This window comes from Hylobates moloch, unplaced genomic scaffold (assembly GCF_009828535.3).
Source record: "Hylobates moloch isolate HMO894 unplaced genomic scaffold, HMol_V3 SCAFFOLD_17, whole genome shotgun sequence".
NCBI lineage: Eukaryota > Metazoa > Chordata > Mammalia > Primates > Hylobatidae > Hylobates > Hylobates moloch.
The window spans coordinates 19,876,678-19,900,532 of NW_026652292.1; the positions used below are offsets into that span (position 1 = coordinate 19,876,678).

Genomic DNA, 23,855 nt, shown 5'->3' on the forward strand with positions numbered 1-23,855 from the left:
AACTGGATCCCTTCCTTACACCTTATACAAAAATTAATTCAAGATGGATTAAAGACTTAAATGTTAGACCTAAAACCATTAAAATCCTACAAGAAAACCTAGGCAATACCATTCAGGACATAGGCGTGGGCAAGGACTTCATGTCTAAAACACCAAAAGCAATGGCAACAAAAGCCAAAATTGACAAATGGGATCTAATTAAACTAAAGAGCTTCTGCACAGCAAAAGAAACTACCATCAGAGTGAACAGGCAACCTACAGAATGGGAGAAAATTTTTGCAACCTACTCATCTGACAAAGGGCTAATATCCAGAATCTACAATGAACTCAAACAAATTTACAAGAAAAAAACAAACAACCCCATCAAAAAGTGGGCAAAGGACATGAACAGACACTTCTCAAAAGAAGACATTTATGCAGCCAAAAAACACATGAAAAAATGCTCATCATCACTGGCCATCAGAGAAATGCAAATCAAAACCACAGTGAGATACCATCTCACACCAGTTAGAATGGCCATCATTAAAAAGTCAGGAAACAACAGGTGCTGGAGAGGATGTGGAGAAATAGGAACACTTTTACACTGTTGGTGGGACTGTAAACTAGTTCAACCATTGTGGAAGTCAGTGTGGCGATTCCTCAGGGATCTAGAACTAGAAATACCATTTGACCCAGCCATCCCATTACTGGGTATATACCCAAAGGACTATAAATCATGCTGCTATAAAGACACATGCACACGTATGTTTATTGCGGCACTATTCACAATAGCAAAGACTTGGAACCAACCCAAATGTCCAACAATGATAGACTGGATTAAGAAAATGTGGCACATATACACCATGGAATACTATGCAGCCATAAAAAATGATGAGTTCATATCCTTTGTAGGGACATGGATGAAACTGGAAAACATCATTCTCAGTAAACTATCGCAAGGACAGAAAACCAAACACTGCATGTTCTCACTCATAGGTGGGAATTGAACAATGAGAACTCATGGACACAGGAAGGGGAACATCACACTCCGGGGACTGTTGTGGGGTTGGGGGAGGGGGGAGGGATGGCATTAGGAGATATACCTAATGCTAAATGACGAGTTAATGGGTGCAGGAAATCAACATGGCACATAGATACATATGTAACAAACCTGCACATTGTGCACATGTACCCTAAAACCTAAAGTATAATAAAAAAAAAAAAATCACTTCTCCCATTTCCCCGTATCTTCTTCATGTCCGTCATATCCACTGAAACCACCATATTGAACCCTGTCATGGTACTTACCAGATTTTTACTTAGGACACAAATATATATAATGTGAAAAATGAAAAGATACCTGAGAGTTGGCACTGTACTGAATAAGGTTTCATATACTGTGTGCAAAATTAATTTAAAAATTTTTCTTGATGTAAAAGATATATTCTAGTGTATAATGCAATGTACTAATAAAATATAGTGTGTATCTGTATGTGGACATGTGCCTGTGAGTTTTTTCAAATCTGATCTAGGTACTGATATAGGTAGATCTATATCTAGATGTGGAAATATAATGTCTTTTTTTCTTAAAGGCTCATACAAGTGGGTGTTCTGGCTTGATCTTTATGGGGATTAACCTCTGTTAGCAAATTGTAGTCCAGTTGATCTCTATTTTCTTAGCAAATTTTCTCTTCTTCGTTTACTTTTTTTTGTTTTTCTTTTAGTAAAATGATTTTTCAGTTTCTTTGCTTCTATAAATGGAGTTAATACAAGCTAAATACCATCAGCACATTTGCAAAGAGACATCATGCAAAAACCAACTTCAGAGAAATAATTCTCCTGTGGGTCCTAAACACTCAGTATACCACAGTTGTGAAAAAGATGAATAGGGCAAAATCCCCAGAGATTAACACATACAGCTACTCCTGCAGTTTCTAAATTCTACATATCCTTTTATTGGTTTGTTTATCTCTGAGTTTCTTTGAGGTATTCCATATCAAACACTCTCTGCTTTTTCTTTTTATGTCCATCAATTTGTACAAAATATCTATTTTTTTCATTTAACATGTTTTGCATTGTTTCTGTATATTTGTTTCCTGCATACCGTGAAATGATTTAAGAATTTATAATATATTCTTTAGAGGTACTTTGAGTTCTAGCTATTGTTAAAAACCAGCGTTTACCTTCACTTAGAATTAGTAAAGTAATTCATGAAGAAAAGTTCTGGTATATAAACTAACACACTATTTTTTCTTAATGTGAACTTTAAAATTTTTTTTATGTAGAGTCCAATTCCTCATTTTGTGTAACTCTAATCAGCTTTTCTCATTTTACATTTTATTATTCAGTTAGTAGAAAATTACTTTTATTTTTCATGGCATGCTTTCTGAGAAAGTACTGAATATTCCTATAGGTATTCAAAGAAGAATGTTATCCATATATATTATAGAATATTCATTGAGATAAAAGTTAATCTTTTTTGAGCCCTCCATATCTTATCTATTTCCTTTAGTATTCACAATGTGAATCTTAATATAATGTATATATTCTCAAAATCATCAAAGAAGCATCTGACAAGTACATGCTTATTTGCAAACCTACAGGATCATAATCCATACAAAAATAAATGTGAGTTTTTAAAAGATAGCATTTCCTATCAGTTAATTATTAGAGACAATCATGAGCCAACATTTTGGAACACATCTGAGGGTTGAAATACTGAAATTACCATAGTTTCTCAGATATTTTTCTAGATTTATAAAAGAAGTAGCTGTGTTGATTTTTCTTCATGCGGAAAACACCAATGAATACAATACCATTTTAATATTTAGCTGAAATTAGTATTATATAGGTCAAGTCATTCATTGAACAAATATTTTTTAACTATTCACTTGTGCTAGGCAATATTTTAGGTGTGTGGGATCTATCAATAAAAATGTAGAAAAATCTCTGCCCCTGTGCAGTTTATGTACTAATGGAAGGAAGAACAAAATAAATCACACAGATAGCACTAAATATGCCAGATACTGCTCTAGAAACATTTATACCAATACTTCATTTAATTCTTACAAAGATCTTGTGAGGTAGATGAGAAAGAGAGCATGGGCAATTTTTCAAATATTTAATAGAAGTTACACATACTGCTATAGAATGTCACATGATAGCTGGGCCTCTCTTTCTTCTCTCTCCCAAAGTGTGCTGTGTCTGAACTTAGGTTTTTGCACACATGCTAAGATTTCTGTCATATTGAAAAGGGACTTCAAATGCAAACCAGCTACTTTGATACTTTCTTAATCAAGAGTTTCTTAAAAATCAATTCCAATTGATTACAGCAATTTTTACAATAGTGTGGTAAAAAGACTAGATTTGGAATATAAGATCATTTTTGTGGAAACATGTTTTTATTTTAACAACTAATTAGTAATTTAATTGAATATTGTATTCTACTTATGGTAGTTGAAATTGTTTTCTGATTATTATTTAAATTACCTACTTGATTTTAAGTGATGGGTTTTGGTTAGAAAGATCATTAAACAGAAGCATAGATAAGATGACAAAAACAGAGGCTCCTTGACTTACCATGAGGTTACATCTCAACAAACCCATCATAAGTTGAAATTACCTTAAGTTGAAAATGCATCTAAAACACTTAAGCTCCTGAACATTGTAGCTTAGCCTAGACTACCTTAAACCTGCTTGAACAACTTATGTTAGCCTACATTTGGACAAAATCATCTAGTGCAAAGCCTGTCTTATAATAAATAGTTGAATTCTTATGTAATTTATTGAATGCTGAACTGAAAGGGAAGAAAGGAATGGATGTATAGGTACTCGAAGTAAGGTTTCTACTGAATACATATCGTTTTCACACCATTGCAAAGTGAAAACATTGTGAGATGAATCTTTATGAGTCGGGGAACAATCTGTACACTTTTCAATTGTACTATTAACCACTGTAATTTTGAGTTTATATATGCAAGTCTACATACATAAAATAGATTTACTTTATATCATCATTCTGTTATTATTTAATACTTTTGACATGGATTCAAATTAAATAATTTCTTAAATTTAATAAAAATATGATTAAGTTATATTTTTAAATTTATTCCAAGGATAACAGACTTTTACACGTTTGGAACAAAAGAAAAGTGGTACATATTGAGCAAAATTACCCACTGAAATCTTTCTGTAACCGAAATCACTAATACTCAAAGTAAATAATATCTTTCAATGTAACTGGATAATCAACAGTTTTAACTTTCTAAACTCAAGAACTTGCTGTTATGAAAAGCAATATTCACTAATGGTGGATATACTTAATCCAGTCTCATTTGACTCACTAGAAATTGTTTCTGTGAACTATATAATAGCAGTGTTCACCTCAAAAAATATACAGCATTAGAAACAAGAAATCAGTGCATTAAAAGGCAAAGGCTAGAAAAGAAAAGAATAACTAGAAATAAAGCTGGGGCCAAAGGTTGAGAGTAAGGAACCAGACAGGGTGTGTTTGCTAGTCATGAAACCTAAGAGAACCGTTCTTCAAAACGGGCTCAGTCCTTGGTTGTGGCATTGATGTGGCTCTTTGCTGTGCTTAGTGATGATGATGATGATGATGAAGATGATGATGAAGATGATGATGATAAAATACCCAAGGTCCTAAATTAATATCTTGCACAATAACTCTCTGAAAAGCCAGTTAAACAAAGGAAAACGAAACAAACAGCATATCTAACCATGTCAAGTAATTTTACACTTTAATTCTTAGTTCTCACAACGTATTTTCACTCCCATTCTTAAGTGAGTAAACACATTTTCAGAACAAGGAAAGATGATGCCTCATACTCCATGTTTCCTTAGCTGACATTATTCAAGTTTGTTGTTCGCTCCAAGGACATGGAACAAAGACAGGTTTCATGTTGATTCAAAAACAGCTCTGTCTTTTGACAACCCCTTGTGGGGATCAATTAGATCCATCTGTGTCAAGTGGGCTGACTGCTACTCATTAGAACTAAGACTTGGTATACTACTTTATTTCATATAAAGTAGCACTTGTCAGATACTAGCTACTGTGACATAAAACGTACAAAATAAAAAACACACTTACAGCAGGAGACTTTCTTTCATGTTAACCTTTCTCTGTTCCTCACACCAGGTTCTTGACTCTAACAATTTTCTTGAATTTGGAACGTGTATCTTTACCAATAATGTTTTTTACTTAGGAAATTTTTTATTTTTCTAGTTCTTAAGTATTGCCTTAAAATCATGTTTTTCTTAATATTTTGGCCTCATCTTCTTTTATGTCTTCAAAATACAACATACAGTAAATTAAACAACATAGCATGTTCTCTACTCTAGATACATAGTTTCTCTATGCAAATTCTTATTTATTGACCTGCAGAGAGTTTCAATTAATCCTCATTTACCTTTTAATTATTTTTGTTGCAACCTTCAATATTTTTTCAATAACTGTTCATATTTTTAAAAACCTGTAAATCTATTCACCAGGAATCTTCTACTTTTGTAATTATCGACAGAACATCCAAGGGCTTCAGAAATAAAAGACTAATAAATAATGTTAGGTTAATACATAATAATTGCCAAGGCAGCAGATTTTGGAGAATACCTAACAAATATTGAATGTATATGTGGGTGTGTGTGTGTGTGTGTGTGTGTGTGTGTGTGTCTGCATATAGCCTTATAAACCATATATGGTTATATATGGTTTTCTGGAACTTAACTGGAAGTGAATCATGTTGTAATATAGAAATGTAAAACAATAGTTTGAATTCAGTGAGTATACTGGTTGGCAATCAGCCTGAAATGTACGGGTGCTCAGTAATTGTTATACTTATTTCTTTTTAAAAAACAGATGAACTTTTTTTAAGTTCTCTCCTGATTACTGATTCTCTTCAAGAATAAAAGCATTTGTTATGGACTGAATGTTTATGTTTCCCCAAAATTCATATGTTGAAATCCTAATGTCCAGTGTATGATATATGGGTCGGCTTTGTGGGGGGTAAGGAGGTCATGAGGGTGAAGTCCTCATAAAGAGGATCAGTGCCCTTCTAACCAAGTCCTCAGACAGCTCTCTTCCTCTTTCTGCTGTGTGGATACAAGGACATGACTTTCTGCGAAATAGAAACCAGGCCTTTATTAGACAATGGATCTCTTGGCACATGGAACATAACCTTTTCAGCTTTCAGAAACTGTTGCTGAAGCCACTCCATCTACAGTAATTTGTTATAGCAGCCTTAAGTGACTAAGACAGAAATTGGTACCAAGCAGTAGGGGTGCAGCTATAAAAAATACGTAATAATGTAGAAGTGGCTCTGAAACTGAGTAAGGGGTACAGGCTGGAAGAGTTTTGAAGTGCTAAAATTATGAATGTTCAAGGATATTCTATTAAAGGTTCAGAAAGAAAAGAGAACTGTAGAGAAAGATTCTGTCTTCCCAAAGAACATCTAAACAATCATAAACAGAATGTTGGTAGATATATGGACAGTAAAAGCCATTCTGATATGTTATCAGAGAGAAATAAAGACATGTCATTAGAAACTAGAGGAAAGGTCACTAAGTGGCAAAGAACCTAGGTGAATGGTGTTCATGGTCTAGTATTTTGTGGAAAGAAGGACTTTTGAGTGATGAAATTATTAGATATTTAGCTGAGGAGATTTTTAAGTGAAGTGTTAAAGGAGTAGCTTGGTTCCTCACAACTGCTTACAGTAAAATGTGAAATTAAAGAAATTAAATAAAGATGAATTTTTTAAATAAAAAGAAACCAAAGCTTAAGGACTTGGAAATATCTCAACCCCGTCCGTGTTCCAAAATAATGAGAAAGTGTGTTTAGAAGAGAACATTAAGGGTTGATAGATTGATTACTTAATAAGAAGATTTGTATAGGTGTGAACCATGAACTTCATCCAGTATTTCAAAAAAAGCCAGGAAAACAGATGAGATTATAATAGCAGAAACACTGCCAGCTGGTACTAAAGAAAACAGAAATGTGGTAAAATGAAAGAAGATCATCAAACTTCTTCAGCTCTGTTAAATAGCATCACATAACTCTTCAGCTATGAGCATTCATAATTCTCCAAATCGTGGGAAGAATTCCAAATCACCACAACAGTGATTTGATGTCACCAGCCTTGTGGAATGGCTGCTTCTATAATGATTTTAAACATTGGGATCAATGCCTAGAAGAGACATTGGGGTAGAGTCGCTCAGTGGAGCCCTGAGAGTGTGACCACTGCACATGAGTGAGGACACTGCAGAGAACCACAGCATGGGCGGTGTCCCTCTGAGTGGTGGAGGCTATGTTGCCACCCTAGTGAGTCCAAAAGTGGAACATCCATTCTAGTGGGCCTGAAAGGTGAAGAATAGAGCTAGAGAAGGATTATGTTTGAGACTAAGGTTTAATGGAGTTTCCCTTGTTAGGTTTTGGACTTACATTGGACCTCTCACTCCTCTCTTCTTTCCTCTTTCTCCATCTTGGAATAGGAATATCTTCACTGTTGTATTTTGGAAACACACAATTTATTTGGTTTCACAGCTGGAGATTCACAGCTGGAGAGGAATTTGGCCTCAGGATGAATTATACCTTTTGTCTCACATTTGTTTGGCTTAGATGATATTTAGATGACATTTTGGATTTTAATTAATATTAGAAGAAGTTGAGACTTTGGGGGCCCTTAGGATGCATGCATTTTGCATGTAAGAAAGACATAAATTTGGGGTGGGCAGAATTGGAATATTATGAGATGATCTGTATCCCCCCAAAAATTCACATCTTGCAATCCTAAACCTCAATGTGATAGTATTAAAAGATGGGGCATTTGGGAGGTAATTAGTTCATCAGGATGGAGCCCTCATAAAGTTATTTTTACCATTACAAAAGGGACTCTAGAGAGAGCTCTCTTTCTCTTTCTCCAGTGTCTGTAAACAAGGAGAAGATGACCACCTGCTGAAAAGAAAGCAGGTCTTCACGAGACGCTGGATCTGCTGGTCGCTTGATCTTGGACTGTCTAGCCTCCAGAACTGTGTTTGTTGCTTAAGTCACTCAGTGATATGGTTTGGCTCTGGGTCCCAACCAAAATCTCATTTAGAATTGTAATCCCTAGGTGTTGAAGGAGGGTCCTTCTGGGAGGTGATTGGCTCATGGGGGTGGGGCTGGTTCCCCCATGCTTTGTTCATGATAGAGTGAGTTCTTACAAGATCTGATTGTTTCATAAGTGTTTGACTGTTCCTCCTTCACACGTTGTCTCTTGCCTGCTGCCATGTAAGATGCGCCTGCTTCTCCTTCCACCATGATTGTAAGTTTCCCGAGACCTCCCCAGGCAGGTGGAACTGTGAATCAATTAAACCTCTTTACTTTATAGATTACCCAGTCTCAGGGTGGTTCTTTATAGCAGTGTGAAAACAAACTAATACATCCAGTATGTGTTAATGGATTATAGCAGCTAGAACTGACTGAGGTAGTATTCATGTAACTATAGGTGATGGATTCAGATAAATCCAAAGAGCAAGTTACGTATGCTGTCAAGCCATTTCCTGAGATGTCACTATATGCAATTACTGTGTTAAGGATACTACTGAATACTTGATCTGTTGTTTTAATCTTTACTTGCCTGCCACATGGTGTAAAATCTTGCAAGATATTTGTCTGTTGTATGTCAATAGAATAAAGTGTTTTTGCTTTAAAAACCTACTTAATGTTTTCTTATTTTGGTTCTTGCATACTAAGCTTCTTTCGGGACAGAAGATTCAGGAACAAATCTCATACTTGTCTTTTAACTGGTTTCCCAACAGCTGTAGGCACGCGGCAGAAAATTCAAGCATACAATAGAATGAATGGGAAATAAAGTCTCAAAACATACTGCTGGGTCAATGCATAAATGAGGAAAAGGGAAATTGTATTATGTCTTGATAGTACTAGCGGACTTTACGTGTTGAGAGAGAGAGAGAGTGGGAGACAGATGAGCAGGAAGCAGCTTCTTGCAAAGTGTTTGCTTTGAGCAATTCCATACATTCATTTTACTCTAGGACTGACTCTGTGTCTCTACTCATTTCACCTCAACCCCAGTACACACGTTTGTTACACTGGAAAAAATGACATGCAAATTGCAATAACTTTTTCAAACACTAACTTTGGGTAAGGGGTCACAAATTTTAGAGTAATTATAAAATGTATTAATGTCTATTATACTCTAGGCACTTCCAAAGTACCTTAATATTACTAATTATGAGAATCTTTCTCTAAAAGGTTATATTATTAAATCCCGTTTATACATGAAGAGTTGAGATTTGTTACCTTGAGTGACATGAGAATCAGACCTCCAGTGGTTATAACACCACTAGTAAACACTGTTGCAATAGTTGATAATATATTCCCCCCCAATCCTATAACATTTCCTCTGTTCTTATGTAAAGTCATTATGTTTTCAAGCATCATGTTCTGTAATTAAATCATCATGCAGTTTTGGACAGATAATTGGTTTTCTTGTTTTTGTTCTTGTTTTGTTTTCCTGAGACATAGAAAAGAAAATGTTTCTTTACTCACCTAACAGCACTGCTGCCTACATCCAGGTCTTGAGCAGTGACAGCGCCAATGATCGTCCCTACCGGAGTGTCTTCGTAAACCTCCATGGTGTAGAGCGGCTTGCTGAAAACCGGCGGCTCATCTACGTCCAGCACGCTGATCTTCACCGTGGCTGTGTCTTTGAAAGGGCCCGCCGAGTGAAACCGGTGGTCAAGGTGAAGGTTGGAAGCCTCAACTTTGAAAGTGTATGCCTTCTTTGTTTCAAAATCTAAAGGCTGTAGTGAGGACAAATTAAGAATAAGGAGTAAATTCATATAGAATGTGGCAGAAATGGTGAACATTACTTTAGAGCAATTTGCAAGTTATTATCAATTGTACTGGTTTAAAATTTTCATTTTTCTTCATAATTAGTGGGTAAGGGCAGCACAAGGCAAAACAGAGTCTCTCCCTCTCTCCCAGGCTGGAACTCAGTGGTGTGATCTCGGCTTACTGCAACCTCCACCTCTGGGGTTCAAGCGGTTCTCCTGCCTCAGCCTCCTGAGTATCTGGGACTACAAGCGCCCGCCACCATGCCCGGCTAATTTTTGTATTTTAAGTAGAGACGGGGTTTCAACATGTTGGCCAGGCTGGTCTTGAATTCCTGACCTCAGGTGATCCACCCACCTCGGCCTCCCAAAGTGCTGGGATTACAGGCGCAAGGTAAACATTTTAAGAAAAGAATCACGTCCATGTAGAAGTTTCTGGTTAACTTGTAAAGATCATCAGTTACATATGTTTAAAAAAATCACATCATTTACGTGCAGACATACATGCTAGGTAGGGCTTAATCATTTTATATGAGCAAAGTTAAAACAGCAAGAGAACAGTGTTCAGGGAAGCATTTCTCTGCTCTTATCCAATACTGACATCTAGTGGAACAAAGCAATGATAAAAAAATGAAATAGGATCATTGAAGATATTCTAGATTCTAGCTAGCTGCAAATTTGGTATTGGAAAAGTGGTCCCATGAAAACTCCATATTTTGTTGTCTTATTTTATGGCATCTTATGTTAAATACTTTTGGATGTCTAGGTCTTTTTTTTTTTTTACTAGTAAATGTCTGTATCAGTATTTAAAAGCATACATAGTGCTAATTTAAGAAGAGTTTTTTTTTGTGTGTGTGTTCTCAGAACTGTATATATAAATTATGGGCGCTGTAATGCATCATCAATACACATTACCAAGAATTGTGGCTTTATATATTAATATATGTGACTAAATTAGAGAAGGCTGTGAAACATAATATAGGAAGTCATTTTCTATGGAGTCATGGATGCTCAATTTTAGCTTATCACTCCTTATTTGCACCCTCACTGTAAATATTAATTTTATGCCTGCAATAACTGAAAATATACTAATCCTGAAATATGGTGCTGCTGTGGTGCTCTGTTTAAGTGAAAATTTTAAGGTCAATGGCTCTGGCCTCTGATCATCTAAGAAAATCTGAGACAACACGAATTTAAGATTAACACGGTGATGATTTTCTGGGACCTTTAAAAATTTATGTTTTCTAAAGGAATTCCCTCAAGTCTGATCCCAATAAGTTGCTAAATGCTATGTCAGTACCTGTTCCTTTACTGTAGTACACCTGGGGAAAATAAAGGAAGGATGGATATTTTTCTCCTTCTAAGATATGATTGCTGTTTTATGCATTTCCTCTGAGGAACAAAAACAAACAAAAAAAAAACACGTTTAAATCTTCAAAAACTCACAATTTCATGAAATGTATTATAACAAAACAGCAATTTCACTTGAATATGACATCAGTCTCTTTCACTGTACTTTTTTATGCGGCAGGACTATATTTATTAATTCCCTGTAGGTACTCCTTTTATTTATCATATTTTTATTCATGTGTTTACCCGCTATGTAATCAGTTTTCTTTTTATCTTTCTATATTTTAATTTGCTCACCTCATACCTGTTAACTTATAATATTGATTTCCTTTCATTTTCATGTTTCTCCTGTTAGAAATTTTGATTTCTCTTAATACCTATATAAGCAAATAATAGCATGCATAATATGTGATGGTTGATAATATGGCCTTTGATGACATGAATAGAAGTGTAATATCTGAAAATAAGAGAGAGGATCGCCCAGTGATGCTCCTTTGATCAGCCTAAAGCTTGAATACTGTGTTTTGTTAAAGAAATCAGACTCAAGAAAAGACAACTTGTTCCAAGACTGGAATGATTGATAAAATATTACCAAAGCCAAAAATAAGAAACCACTACAATTACTGCCACGGCAAGGAAAGACACACATTTTCAAATACTTGAAGGGCCATTATGTTGACATTACTTAAGATTATTCTTTATGCCTCTGAGTGGTGAATTAATAGTAATTTGAGTTATTAATGAGAGTAAATTTAGGTTAGAAAAAGTAGAAAACCTCTAATAAATAAAATCATTCCATAGTGAATTAAAAATACACACACACACACACACACACACACACACACACACACACACGTAGATGCTTTACGTGCTGGCAAGTCTTGAGATGCATCCTGTAAGGATGGAAAGATGAAAAGACAAGACTTGCCTCTCAATTCATTCAACAAATTACAGAATATTGCCATCTTGCTTAATGAGTGAGTTTGAAGAAGTACCAAGTTCTCTATAACTACGTGTGTTTAAGAGAAATTGAATATGTTAGAAGATGTCGGAGAGAGAATGATGTATAAGATAGAATCGTGCACTAGCTAATTCAAATGAAGGAACATATAAAAATATATTTTCTGTTTTTCCAAACTCTAAATGCTCTATAAGTGTTAAACAATATAAGTTGTCTATGTTAGGTATCGTTAACTTGTAGTATAAGACTACTTTGATTTTTATCACCTTAGGGTTCCTTTTGCCTAGAAAGCAAATTGAGCTGACCTGGCTCATGCTTACTCCCTTTTTTAGGCAAAAATTAACTTCTATCTTAGAATGTAAACGTTTATACCAGTCATTCCCCATTTCCCTCTCTACCTTCTCATATGTTGAAATACTTCTTATTATCTATGTGATTTGGCAAATTCTTTCTAGATAAGGTCTTAATTTTTTTTCCTACTTGATTACACACTACTGTTATCTGGATAATCTTGACTCTCTACAGGTAACTCTTTTTCAAGCCAGACATGAAAGGAGAATTTTGAAACCTTTGAAAGAGATGAGATGTATTCCATGCCTTTTAAGAACCCCTGACCTATCACAGCAGGCAAATATCTGGTTGTCAGGGAGACAGAGTAAGATAAAAGAATCCTGTACATACAGATTTTTTGCAACGGAAAACTTATAGCCTGTAGTGATCAAAGAACTAAAGAAAATTGTAAGAGAAATGCCACCATAGTCTCCTTACTTCTTCATGACCCTGACCTGTAGGCAATCCCACTTTACAAAATGGTATATAGCTCAGAAAGCGCAAAGAGAATCAGCAGTGATCTCTCTCTAATTGACTTTACCTACACATCTGACTGACTACCCTCCATTTTTGGGGGGAATGAACTTTAGTTTCACAATCAATAAAAATCCCAGCATTTGAAATAAATATAGAATAAATAGGATTACTTTCAGTGCTAAAAATGAATCATATTCTATGATAGAGATACATTATTGTGAGGTTGAACTAATTTATTTCTTGCACAATAAATAGAAAACTTTGTGGCATTGCTTGGAGCCCATTTAATGGTTATAAACCTCTCTAAGGGGAAGAAATGATTGACTAAAGAGAATTTAGTTGAGCAGCTTCTTTCTCTTTAGGTCGTTTCTATAAGGGAAGATTGGTGGCACCAGAATGTTCAATTGAGTTGTGCAGTAAGAACTGCAACTATAGAGAAATGAAATATGGTATACTCAATTGCTCTTCAGAGACTCAAGGGAGGAATTGGGGAGGGGGATAATTTTGCTTCTTTGTTTTTTGCCACTGAAGGAAATAAAAAATATTTTATCCTCCAAAATAATTCTCTGATGTATTTTGAAATGTCTGCCACAGGGCCAGAAAATACAAGTGGCCTTGCAAAGCTGTCTTTTATGGGAGAAAAATTGCATCTGTAAAAAATTCCCATTAATGTAGGCAGGTCTTTTCTATGCCTTTCCCAGACCTAGGAGCCAATGAGAGCCTGAACATTTTAAAAGTCTGAAAATAAATATCATCTATTTTCTCTGAGGGAGATTTCATTTACATAACAAGTGGCTTTGCTAGCCAAGCCACTTCCTTTCTCTCTCTCATAACCTTTCTTGCCACTAAACGTGATTTACCAAGACAACCTGGTTTTGTTCATGCTCTGGGCCACGATTCTTTCTGTAACCTTGAGATGGTGATTAGATTCTGTAACTTATTGGGAAATTGGGTCTTCATTCTGAAGGCACCTGTGTATACACGTTAAATAATTTGTTTGCTTTTTCTCCTATTAATCAATCTGCCTCATGTTGGTAATTTTTCAGCAAATCTTTTGTGGCCCAAGAGCCTGTATCTCCCACACTAAAAACACCTTTGCAAAGATTATGACAGTGAGGGAAGTCTAGCATGGCGGACTCCATCTTGCTTCTAGCCTCACAGGCTGGCAATCTTGGCTCATTCCCCAGCATAGCCCAAGCTAACTATGGAATTTAGTTTATACTTTAACTTTGAAACAAGGATGATAGCAGTCCCTCCCTATAACTGATCCCCTCCTTGTTCCTGGACCAAAACCATGTTTGCAAAACTAAAGAAAGGCCACAAGATTAGGATTACGATAGTGGCCTGAATTCTGCTAAAATATAGGTAGTTTCTATAATCTCTTACTGCTCAGAAATCGTGTGAACGGAGGTCACAAGATTCGTAACTTCCCTAATTGCTCCTACAGATAACATCACTATTGCAGAATCTAAGATTGGTCTTTTGAGATGTTTTTCACTCTAACCCCATCCAGATTTGTGGCATATGACTCAACCAGTCCTATGGCTCCTTGCCCAGAGATGGACTCAGCATGGGGGCACTATATTTTACACCCTTATGATGACATCCCCAACCAATTGGCAGCACCCATTTGCTAGTCCCTTGCCCACCAAACTATCCTTGGAAAACCTTAACCTCTGGGCCTTCAGGGAGACTGATCTGAGTAACAACTCTGTCTTCCACATGGCTAGCCTAGTGTCAGGTAAGCTCTTTACTGCAGTACCGTGGTCTCAGAGAATTGGTTTTGTCTGTGCGATGGGCAGGAAGAGCCCATTGGGCTATTACAGCACTACTTTCTCTGTTCTTACATTGCCGAAGTCCAGGTCACAAAAAACTAAATGAAATGTTAAGTGCCAAAGGATTTTCTCATTTCAAAGGGGAATAGCAATTTTTTGGCATAAATTATAAGAGAATAGCTGCCTGGGCTCTTCCAGGGCTCCTCATGCTTCCAGATAATGTTGAGTGGAAATGGATAGCTACAGTTATAGATATTTTGAGGAATTTGAAAAAATGATAGCTGCAGCAAGCAGAATTCTAAGATGTTCCCAATATTCCTGCCCCCAGTGACCTATACTCTGTGTGCAATGACTCTTCCATTCATTGTGTGAGAGGCCTGTAAATTAAATGACATCTTGCTCACATAAACTTATTAAGTTTTATGGAAAAATAAGTTGTGCAGATATAATTAGGGTCCCTAATCACTTGACATTGAGTTAATTAAGGAGATTTTACCTGAGAGGTGTGATCTAACCAGGAGACCCCTTAAAAGAAAGGGGTGATGCAGATGCTTTCCGTCCTGCCTTATAAGAAGTAAATTTGTCATCATAAGAGATTATGTGGCAAGTGGCAAGTGCTCAAGGGGTGCCTGTGGGAACTGAAACCTGGTATTTGGCAAGAGCTAACAAAATTGTCATAAGAGCCACAAGGAAGTAGTAACTACTGCAAAAGCAAACAAAACAAAACAAACACACAACAACAATACAAAACAGCCAGAAGGAACTGGCTCTGCTAAGAACCAGTAAGGTTACAAAAGACTCCAAGACTCAGATTGGATCATAGCCCCAGTCACACCTTGATTTCCGCCCAAAAGGCCCTGAGCAAAGGAACCAGTTATGCCATATTATGACTCACTATAGCTGTGGTTTTGTCCCTCTTTACTTTTTATTCTTCTGTATTACTTCAATTTTTATAGTAAGCCTATATTATTTTTACCAACACAGTAAAGCCATCACTTTTAGGAAAATACATCCTTGAGTGATAAGGCTCTACAATCTCAATTATCTAGTAGGTCTTAATAGGCAATGGGAGGGAATACCGTCAATGAACGCAAATGATCCGAGGATGTAGGCTTATCTGAAACAGACTAGATTCTTTCTAAGACAAGCAGTTAGAAAACAGATTTATACCAGGCTGCACCAGGATGCACAGACACTAGGACCAAGCTCTTATAAACAGGTTTATTACACTAGGCTGAACAATAAAGATAAGATGTTCAGAACAAGCATCATTTTAATGAAAAAGCAGGTTTCCTAAAACTTCTTAGTTTTATGATCAATATAGTAGTCAATTCTTGTCTGGGAAGAGATGTGGGAGAGTTTATGCATATCTCATCATCATTGACAAAAGGTTGCAACTCAATATTTTATATAAAAAAGCTTGTATTTGATGAACAAAAGTTGCCACTATAGGTGAGAATGTCCCTGTTACAAAGGGAAAAACTATGAAATGTAGTAAGTTTTAAAACGTAGATTTTAGTTTGGACAAAATTTCAACACCATTTGTTAGAAAATTAATAATATATATGCTTATAAGAAAGACAGAATTACTAGGCAAAAAGTGTTTGTAAACAAAAACATTTGAATGAAGAAAGATCCATTTTATATAACTTACCTTAAAAATATTTGTAACAAAACTATTTATTAGAAATGCACTTAATTTTTCTGTGGACAAGTTATTACTATACTTTAGTGTTTTGCAACTCTGCAAAATTTTCATAGTTATTAACAAATTGTCTTAAGAATCATGGTCACTATAGTAATGCCTGTATTTTAGTAGCAATTTTTGGAATAAATTTAGTAACCAAGATAAAAAGACAAACAAGCAAAACAAAACAAAAAAGAATTGCAAGAAATGCTAGTGCTTCTAGACATAGGCTTTTAGTGATATTTCCCTAAAAAATTACAGAGGGTTTCATCAGATATTATAAATGCTGAAATAAAATATATGTGTCATACACATACAGTATAAATCATGACTATCGGGGAGGCCAATTATCTTTTCTAACATGCATTGTTGTACACAATAATTGGAAGTATACTCTTTCTAAACATATACTATGATTTACAGCAAGCTGTGTGACTTTGAAAAATTATCTCCTTTGAACTTCAAGTTCCCTATCTGTAGAATCAGTAAAACATATTTTTCTAAGTTCTTTGCAAAACGTTCCAAACTTTACATACTATGTGAGTAAAAAGAAAAATAATGCATCAGAAATGAAAACAGTAAACCAACAGAAGATATTTGTTCTTTTAGTTGACAACAATTTTAAACATTTGTTCTTTTAGTTGACAACAATTTTAAACATCTTATATATTTCAGGCATTTCCTTTACTGATGGGGAAACAAACACAGATATGGAAAAGTGCCTCCAGGGGCTTAAAATATAGCAGGAGGAATCAGTTCTATTTTAAATATGAGAGCCATGTAAGTATCATAGATGCTTTGACAGAAATGTTGACATTTGGGGACAAAATAAAGCAGTGGTCAACTTTGCCTGAGGGACTCTAGGAGGCCTTTGTTGAGAAGCAAGGGAGAAAAAAATGTTAAAGAACATATAAGAATTCATGAAGATACTTATATAGGACAGGGAGTTCTATACAGAAGGAGGAGAACCACAATACCATTGGTAGACATCGCAATGAATTTGCTGTACTTGGAATGTAGCTTGTGCATATGAGCGTGCATGTATATGTGTGTGTGTGTGCAGAAGATAGTAATAGAAAATGCACGGTTTGATTTTTATCTTTCTATCAATAGGACCAGAAACGGATTTAAGTAAGATGAACATGTTTCTATCTAAACGTCTAAATAGATTTCTTTCATTCCCCCATGAATAAAAAGATTATTTGGAGGAAAATAACGTGTGAGGCTGGGAAAATAGCCATTGCAGTGGCAAAAAGTAGTCAGGAAGAGGATTATATGGCAAATTCATAGGTGGAGAAAGGAAAATTTTAACCTGAGTTCTGGAAAAATCAGCAACCAGCCTTTGTGCCCTATTTGGCAAGGGACGTCAATAGGAATGGAAGCAGCGTTAGAAAAATCATAGATTTTTGCTTTAAGAAACTGGAAAGGAGAAAACATGAGTAGGCAGACTTTTGTTGGGAATAAAGAAAGAAAGAAGCTTTAGACAGTGAGTTTGAAAAGTCTATGGCATGTGCAGTTAGAACTGTCTACAAGACTGTAGAAAAATCTGCAGTGGTTACGTTGATTTGGGGCTAAGTTACAGTTGATGAGACTGTTTAGGGAAACTAGGTAAGGTATTACAAAAGAAGGTGAAGACAAATATTTAGAAAAACGGAAACATAATATTTATAGAAACAACAGCATTCACGTGTTGGTTCTTTAACTAGGTACATTAGTGTGGCTAAAAATAGCATTATTTTAAACTTAAACTGAGGCATATATGTTTGGCTATGTAAAATATTCCAAATTTTATTATCATTTTGTTCTTAAGAGTTATTCAAAAATTAACCACATGATGGTGCTATGCTACCAAATCATATGACGTGAACTCATTTGTTAATGAGTGAAAAAAGAAAGAGTTTTACTGATTAACGGGTAAGTATAAAGTATAAATGCTCAGTAAGACCAATTGGTACCTTAGCCTATTTGTTAAAAGGCTCCTTGTGAAGAGTAAGATCATTTATCTCGTATGTTTTTAAGGAAAAAGAAAAATTCTGCTTTGGATTTAATGTGATCACACAGTTATGTTAATTTGAAATAAACTAATATTGCCAAGTAACATCAAAATGGTAAGCACTGTTTTTAATTCCAAAAAAGCTTTACTTTAAAAAAAATAAATAGGAAATCACTTCACCACTCTTCTTTTTAAACAGTTTCTAAGAGAAACTTTTGTAGAAATGATAGAGAACTGTTTGAAAAATTATACAAGATATTAAATTATTATTTTGGATAACAAGTATTCACTTAATTATTTTAATTATTTAAATTTTGCAATCACTTTGGAGAAAATTCAAGTGCTTCTATAACCATATTTAGATTTTGAGTCCTGGAAAACTTTTAATTCATGTAACTTACTATCCATATTTATATATAAGAAGTATATATTTTATTCCCATTTATTCAGTAGCAAAAAAACACTAGTGACTAAACACAAATTTCATTTAGGTTCTCACTAAGAATGAAGCCATTGAATTTTAAAACTCTTATTCTGTCATTGTAAATGTAGCTCACCTCCTAATTTCTAGACAATTTGAATTTTTAAAAAAACTTTATTCTGATTTTATTAGTGTTTTATTGCTATAATACGCAACACCATATAGGACAAGTTTTTTTTTTTTTTTTTTATAGTTTTCTCAGAGTGGTAGGATGTGAGGGTGGAATAAAAGCAGTTTTTATTTTATTTTGTTCTGTTTTACCAATATCTCATGCCTTGGAGCAATTTATAAAGCTTCATAATGTTCCTCTGAATTCAAAGTGTCGCAGTGAAATGGCATTCTGTCACAGGGCTCATAAAGTGAATCAAAGTTAAGGTTAATAAAATAAATAAAAATGCCTTTCTTCAGTCTTCTCAGTTCATCTAAACCTGACCATCATTTTTGTTTCCTCAAGCCCTCCCAGGAAATAGAGGAGAAAATAGTGAAAGAAAAGCAAATAAAAGATTTTGAAGATAAAACAGTAATAACAATATGTGCTTCAGATCATTAGCATTTTAATGTATTCTTAAGTGCGTTAAAAAAAGAAAAACTCTGAAAACAAAGCATATCATGCCTCATTCCTCTATTGCAGTTCAAAATCTGTTAGCTAAAAAATTAAAATAACTGGTGTTTAAAAAAGGACTACATATTCAAATGTAGAATATATATTTGGGACTTTCTAAATGCATTTAATATACTTAGAATGTAATTTCTGTATGAATCTGATTTTATAGCAGAATTCTTGTATTGCGATATTGAAGGGAAAACCTTAACAAATAATTTAAGATCGTTCTGGATCTGCAACACTACTGTTGATGTTTACATACACAGTTATTGAGATACACCTAATTCTCTAAGGTTCCTAATGATAATTGCAAGATAAAGTTTTCTGAGAACTTATTGCCTATATTCTTGAGTACAGTACTATTTTACAGCCTTTACTCAAAAGCATTCTGTACTTAAAAAATGGTTGTAGTGTTTCAATTGATTTTGAATTTTTATGGGCTTTATTCAATGAGATATTTTCTCATATTTTTATTAAGTCATACTATCATGTTTAATTGAGTAACGCATCTATGTACATGTGTGCGTATAAACACAATACACGATACAGTATACACAATAGATAGGTGGATAGTTTTTAAGTTTCATTACAAAAATGTCCTCCTGAGTTATTTTTTAAAGATCCAATAGATGTAGGGTGCAGGCTACAATTTTCTTTCTAATAGAACACTAGGTTAGCATAGGAGATTGCCTCCAGTGGATCCATATTTAGAGATGAAAGCAAATTACAACACTGAAAGAAAATCTATGTGTTTTATTAGGCTCTGAAGTCCTCAAATGCTTGGTGTAATTTACCAGATGATGATAATATTTATACGAATATGTTTTGGCTGTTCCTTTAAAATTTACTTAGAATCTCACAATCTCTCACCATCTCTGTTGCTATACCATCACGTTCCACATTTCTATCTGTTTCCCGGCTTACTTCTATGGTCTCTTAACTGAGCTATTGCTCTCATTATTTCCTACTTATTATTCTCTTAAGACAACCAGAGTCACTTGGGTCTACAAGAGTAAGTTGAGGCCAGGTGTGGTGGCTCATGCCTGTAATCCCAGCACTTTGGGAGGCCAAGGCGGGTAGATCACCTGAGGTCAGGAGTTCAAGACCAGCCTGACCAACATGGTGAAACTCCGTCTCTACTAAAAATACAAAAAATTAACTAGGCGTGTTGGCAGGCACCTGTAATCCCAGTTACTTGGGAGGCTGAGGCAGGATAATCGCTTGAACCCAGGAGACAGAGGTTGCAGTGAGCTGAGATCCCCCCATTGTACTCCAGCCTGGGCAACAAGAGCAAAACTCCATATCAAAATAAATAAATAAAAGAGTAAAAGTGATCTAGATCTACACTCACATGGGCTCTGTATATCATGATCTGTTAATAATTCAACATCTTTGCCATCTACAAGGCTCTCCCTGGCGAGCCCGTCATCTCTGGCCAAGGCCCTTTTCCTTCACTGCATTCCAGCCCCGCTGGCCTTCTTGCCTAGTACGCTCCCAATTCAGAGATTTTGAAATTGCTGCCCAAACTTTTAGGAACTCACATCACCCAAATACCACATGGTCAGGTTTTTGCTCATATTCTCTTCTAATAGAGAAGTCTTTTTTTATTTTTCACCTCACTGTAAGATTCCCTACACCCTCCATATGCCTTTTACCCCTTCACCCTGCTTTTAGTCTTTCTAGCTTGAATTCATCACTGCTGAAAGTGATTTCTAATTTGCTTGTTTGTCTTCTGATGTCCTCAGTTGAATGGAAGCTGTATGGATGCAGGGAGTGTGTCTGTTGAGTTCACTGCCCTATCTCCACAGTGGAGTCTGAAAAACAGTGGCTACTTCCAAAATACCTGTTGAATGAAGTAGTGAAAGTTATGGACATCGAGCTTTACTTAAATAATGAATTTCAGGCCAGTCAAATGGACTACAATAATTTATCCACTGCAGGAGAAAAGAGAAGAATGTGTGTGTGTGTGTGTGTGTGTGTGTGTGTGTGAGTTAATTTGCAGATATACTTTCAAGATTATCTACCAGAATGTGTGTGTGTGTTTTTATTTGCAGATATACTTTCAAGATTATCTACTATATCTAAATCTATTTTAATAAAGGTATTATATAATTTTGCATATCTCAATTTTAATCCAGTTAAGAACTATAAAAATTCTAAAAAAAATTAAACACAATAAATACAAAAAATAAATAACATGACTGATTCTCTGTAGATCTTTCATAATGAAAAAGGCAGATATGTTCTTACTGCTTTCATGATAGTTGAACTTATATAACTGAATGATTACTTTCAAAGATCAATATGTTTTGATATAATAAGATAAAGGACTATTGTTAAACCATCCCTTTTTCAATTGTGTTAAAAATAAATAAGAATGGCATACATTTTTCTAGATTAACACCTACACATTGATTACTTATTGGTATAGATGGTAAATATGTGTAAATAAAAATGAAAACATAAACATAAAACTATGTGTGTGAATATAAAATATAGTTATAATACTTAAATATAAATAAGTATATAAACATAAATATATATAGTGTATATCTAGAATTGAATCTTTTGTACCTTAATTTTACTTTGGAAGTATACTTAATTTTATATTTAAATATTATGACTTCTTAATTTAAAATAGTTTTTATATTATTAATTATTTTTGTTCCATTTGAATAGATGTTTGTAACCCATTTAAATGTGATTTCTTTGTTGGAGACCTTCTTAGGGAAAAAATTAAGTGAGAAGACTTTACATTGATTTGGGACTAAAAGAAAAAGAGAAAAACAAACTAAATAACAATAAAGGAGTGAAGTTGATAAGAATTTGACATATTTTTCTAACTGTACTTTGCAAATTTAACATAAATGCTTAATTTAATAGAGTGGGATCATGTGGGTTAAATTAATTTCTAGACTAAGCGTAATTTTTGCACAATAGTAGAAATAAAAATATGATAATCTATTTGAAAAATGTGCTTCTTTTTATGAGTATTTGCATTACCATATATATTGCTTCCTTGTTAAAATTCAGAGTTCCTGAGCAAATATGGGAGGGGCAGACTGATTAATGGAACTAAATGCAAAGCATTTATTCTAGTTAAAATAATTACAATGAGTAAATGAGTATCATATACTGCAGTTTGGAGTATATTCTTCAAAATTCTTCAAAATAGAGTGTTTTGTAGAAGGGGAGAAAATGGCTGAATTAAATGAACTTCACTTTTCTGCCTTTACTTTGCTATTGGAAATTCCTATAATTTGCCTCACTATTATGGAAAAAATCAGCACACCTTAAATGCCATTATAATTTTTCTTTCTCACATTAACAGACTCCTTCATGTCACCACCCAACTAAAGACAAAACTACATACATTGTAAATAATAATTTCTTCCTAATATTTCAACTAACTTTGCCCTATGCAATCCTCTTTGGTTCTAATCAATATGTCATCACTAAACAGCTTCCCAGCACTGTCTTTTTCTCTCTCCGTTTCTTGGTAATTCTTTTTCACTTTCCTCCTTATAGCTCTCTCACATCCATTACTGGCCTTTCACATTTCTTCTACTTCTCAGGTGATTAGAGCTTACACACATCAGTATGCCTCCACTGTGGTATCAACCAACATTGTGGTGAATTAGATATTTATATCTTCAGAAGAGCCATAAAAAGGCTCAATATCAAGACTGGTGGGGTTAGAGTTACTTCTCATCTTGTTTTTAAATTAATCTTTTGTTTATATTTATAGTAATAAAAAATTAGGTTACAATTAAACTCTGATAAGAATCTTTTTAAATGATGTCATCAAATTATCAGGCCTAATTGTTCAACATAAAATATATAAGAGTTGAACCACAGAGTAATAGCACCTGTAGAAGTAAATACTCAGCATCACTAGGTCTTTTTTTTTAATTTAAAATACAGTTGACTATTGAGCAACACGGGTTTGGACTGTGCAGGGCCACTTACATGTGGATTTTCCTCTGCCTCTGCCATCCCTGAGACAGCAATACCAGCCCCTCCTCTTCCTCCTTCTCAGCCTACTCAATGTGAAGATGATGAGGATGAAGACCTTTATGATGATCCACTAACACTTAACAAATAGTAAATATGTTTCCTTTTCCTTATGATTTTCTTAATAACATCTTCTCCTCTCTAGCTTACTTTATTGTAAGAATACAGTATATACGGCCAGGTGTGATGGCTTACACCTGTAATCCCAGCACTTTGGGAGGCCGAAGCAGGTGGATCACGAGGTCAGGAGTTTGAGACCAGCCTGACCAACATGGTGAAATCCTGTTTCTACTAAAAATACTAAAACTAGCTGGGTGTGGTGGTGCACATCTGTAATCCCAGCTACTCAGGAGTCTGAGGC

The 23,855-nt window shown here is 34.8% G+C and overlaps 1 protein-coding gene across 3 annotated transcripts in view; it reads right to left on the reverse strand.

Moving 5' to 3' along the window:
- Nucleotides 1–23,855, reverse strand: part of CDH12 (cadherin 12) — a 1,061,064-nt gene that overhangs the window by 48,590 nt on the left and 988,619 nt on the right. For all 3 annotated transcript variants that reach the window (XM_032135477.2, XM_032135479.2, XM_058430114.1), the window contains one exon: nucleotides 9,539–9,792. In XM_032135477.2, coding sequence (XP_031991368.1) covers nucleotides 9,539–9,792 — 254 coding nt within the window. The remainder of the gene's footprint in view (nucleotides 1–9,538; nucleotides 9,793–23,855) is intronic.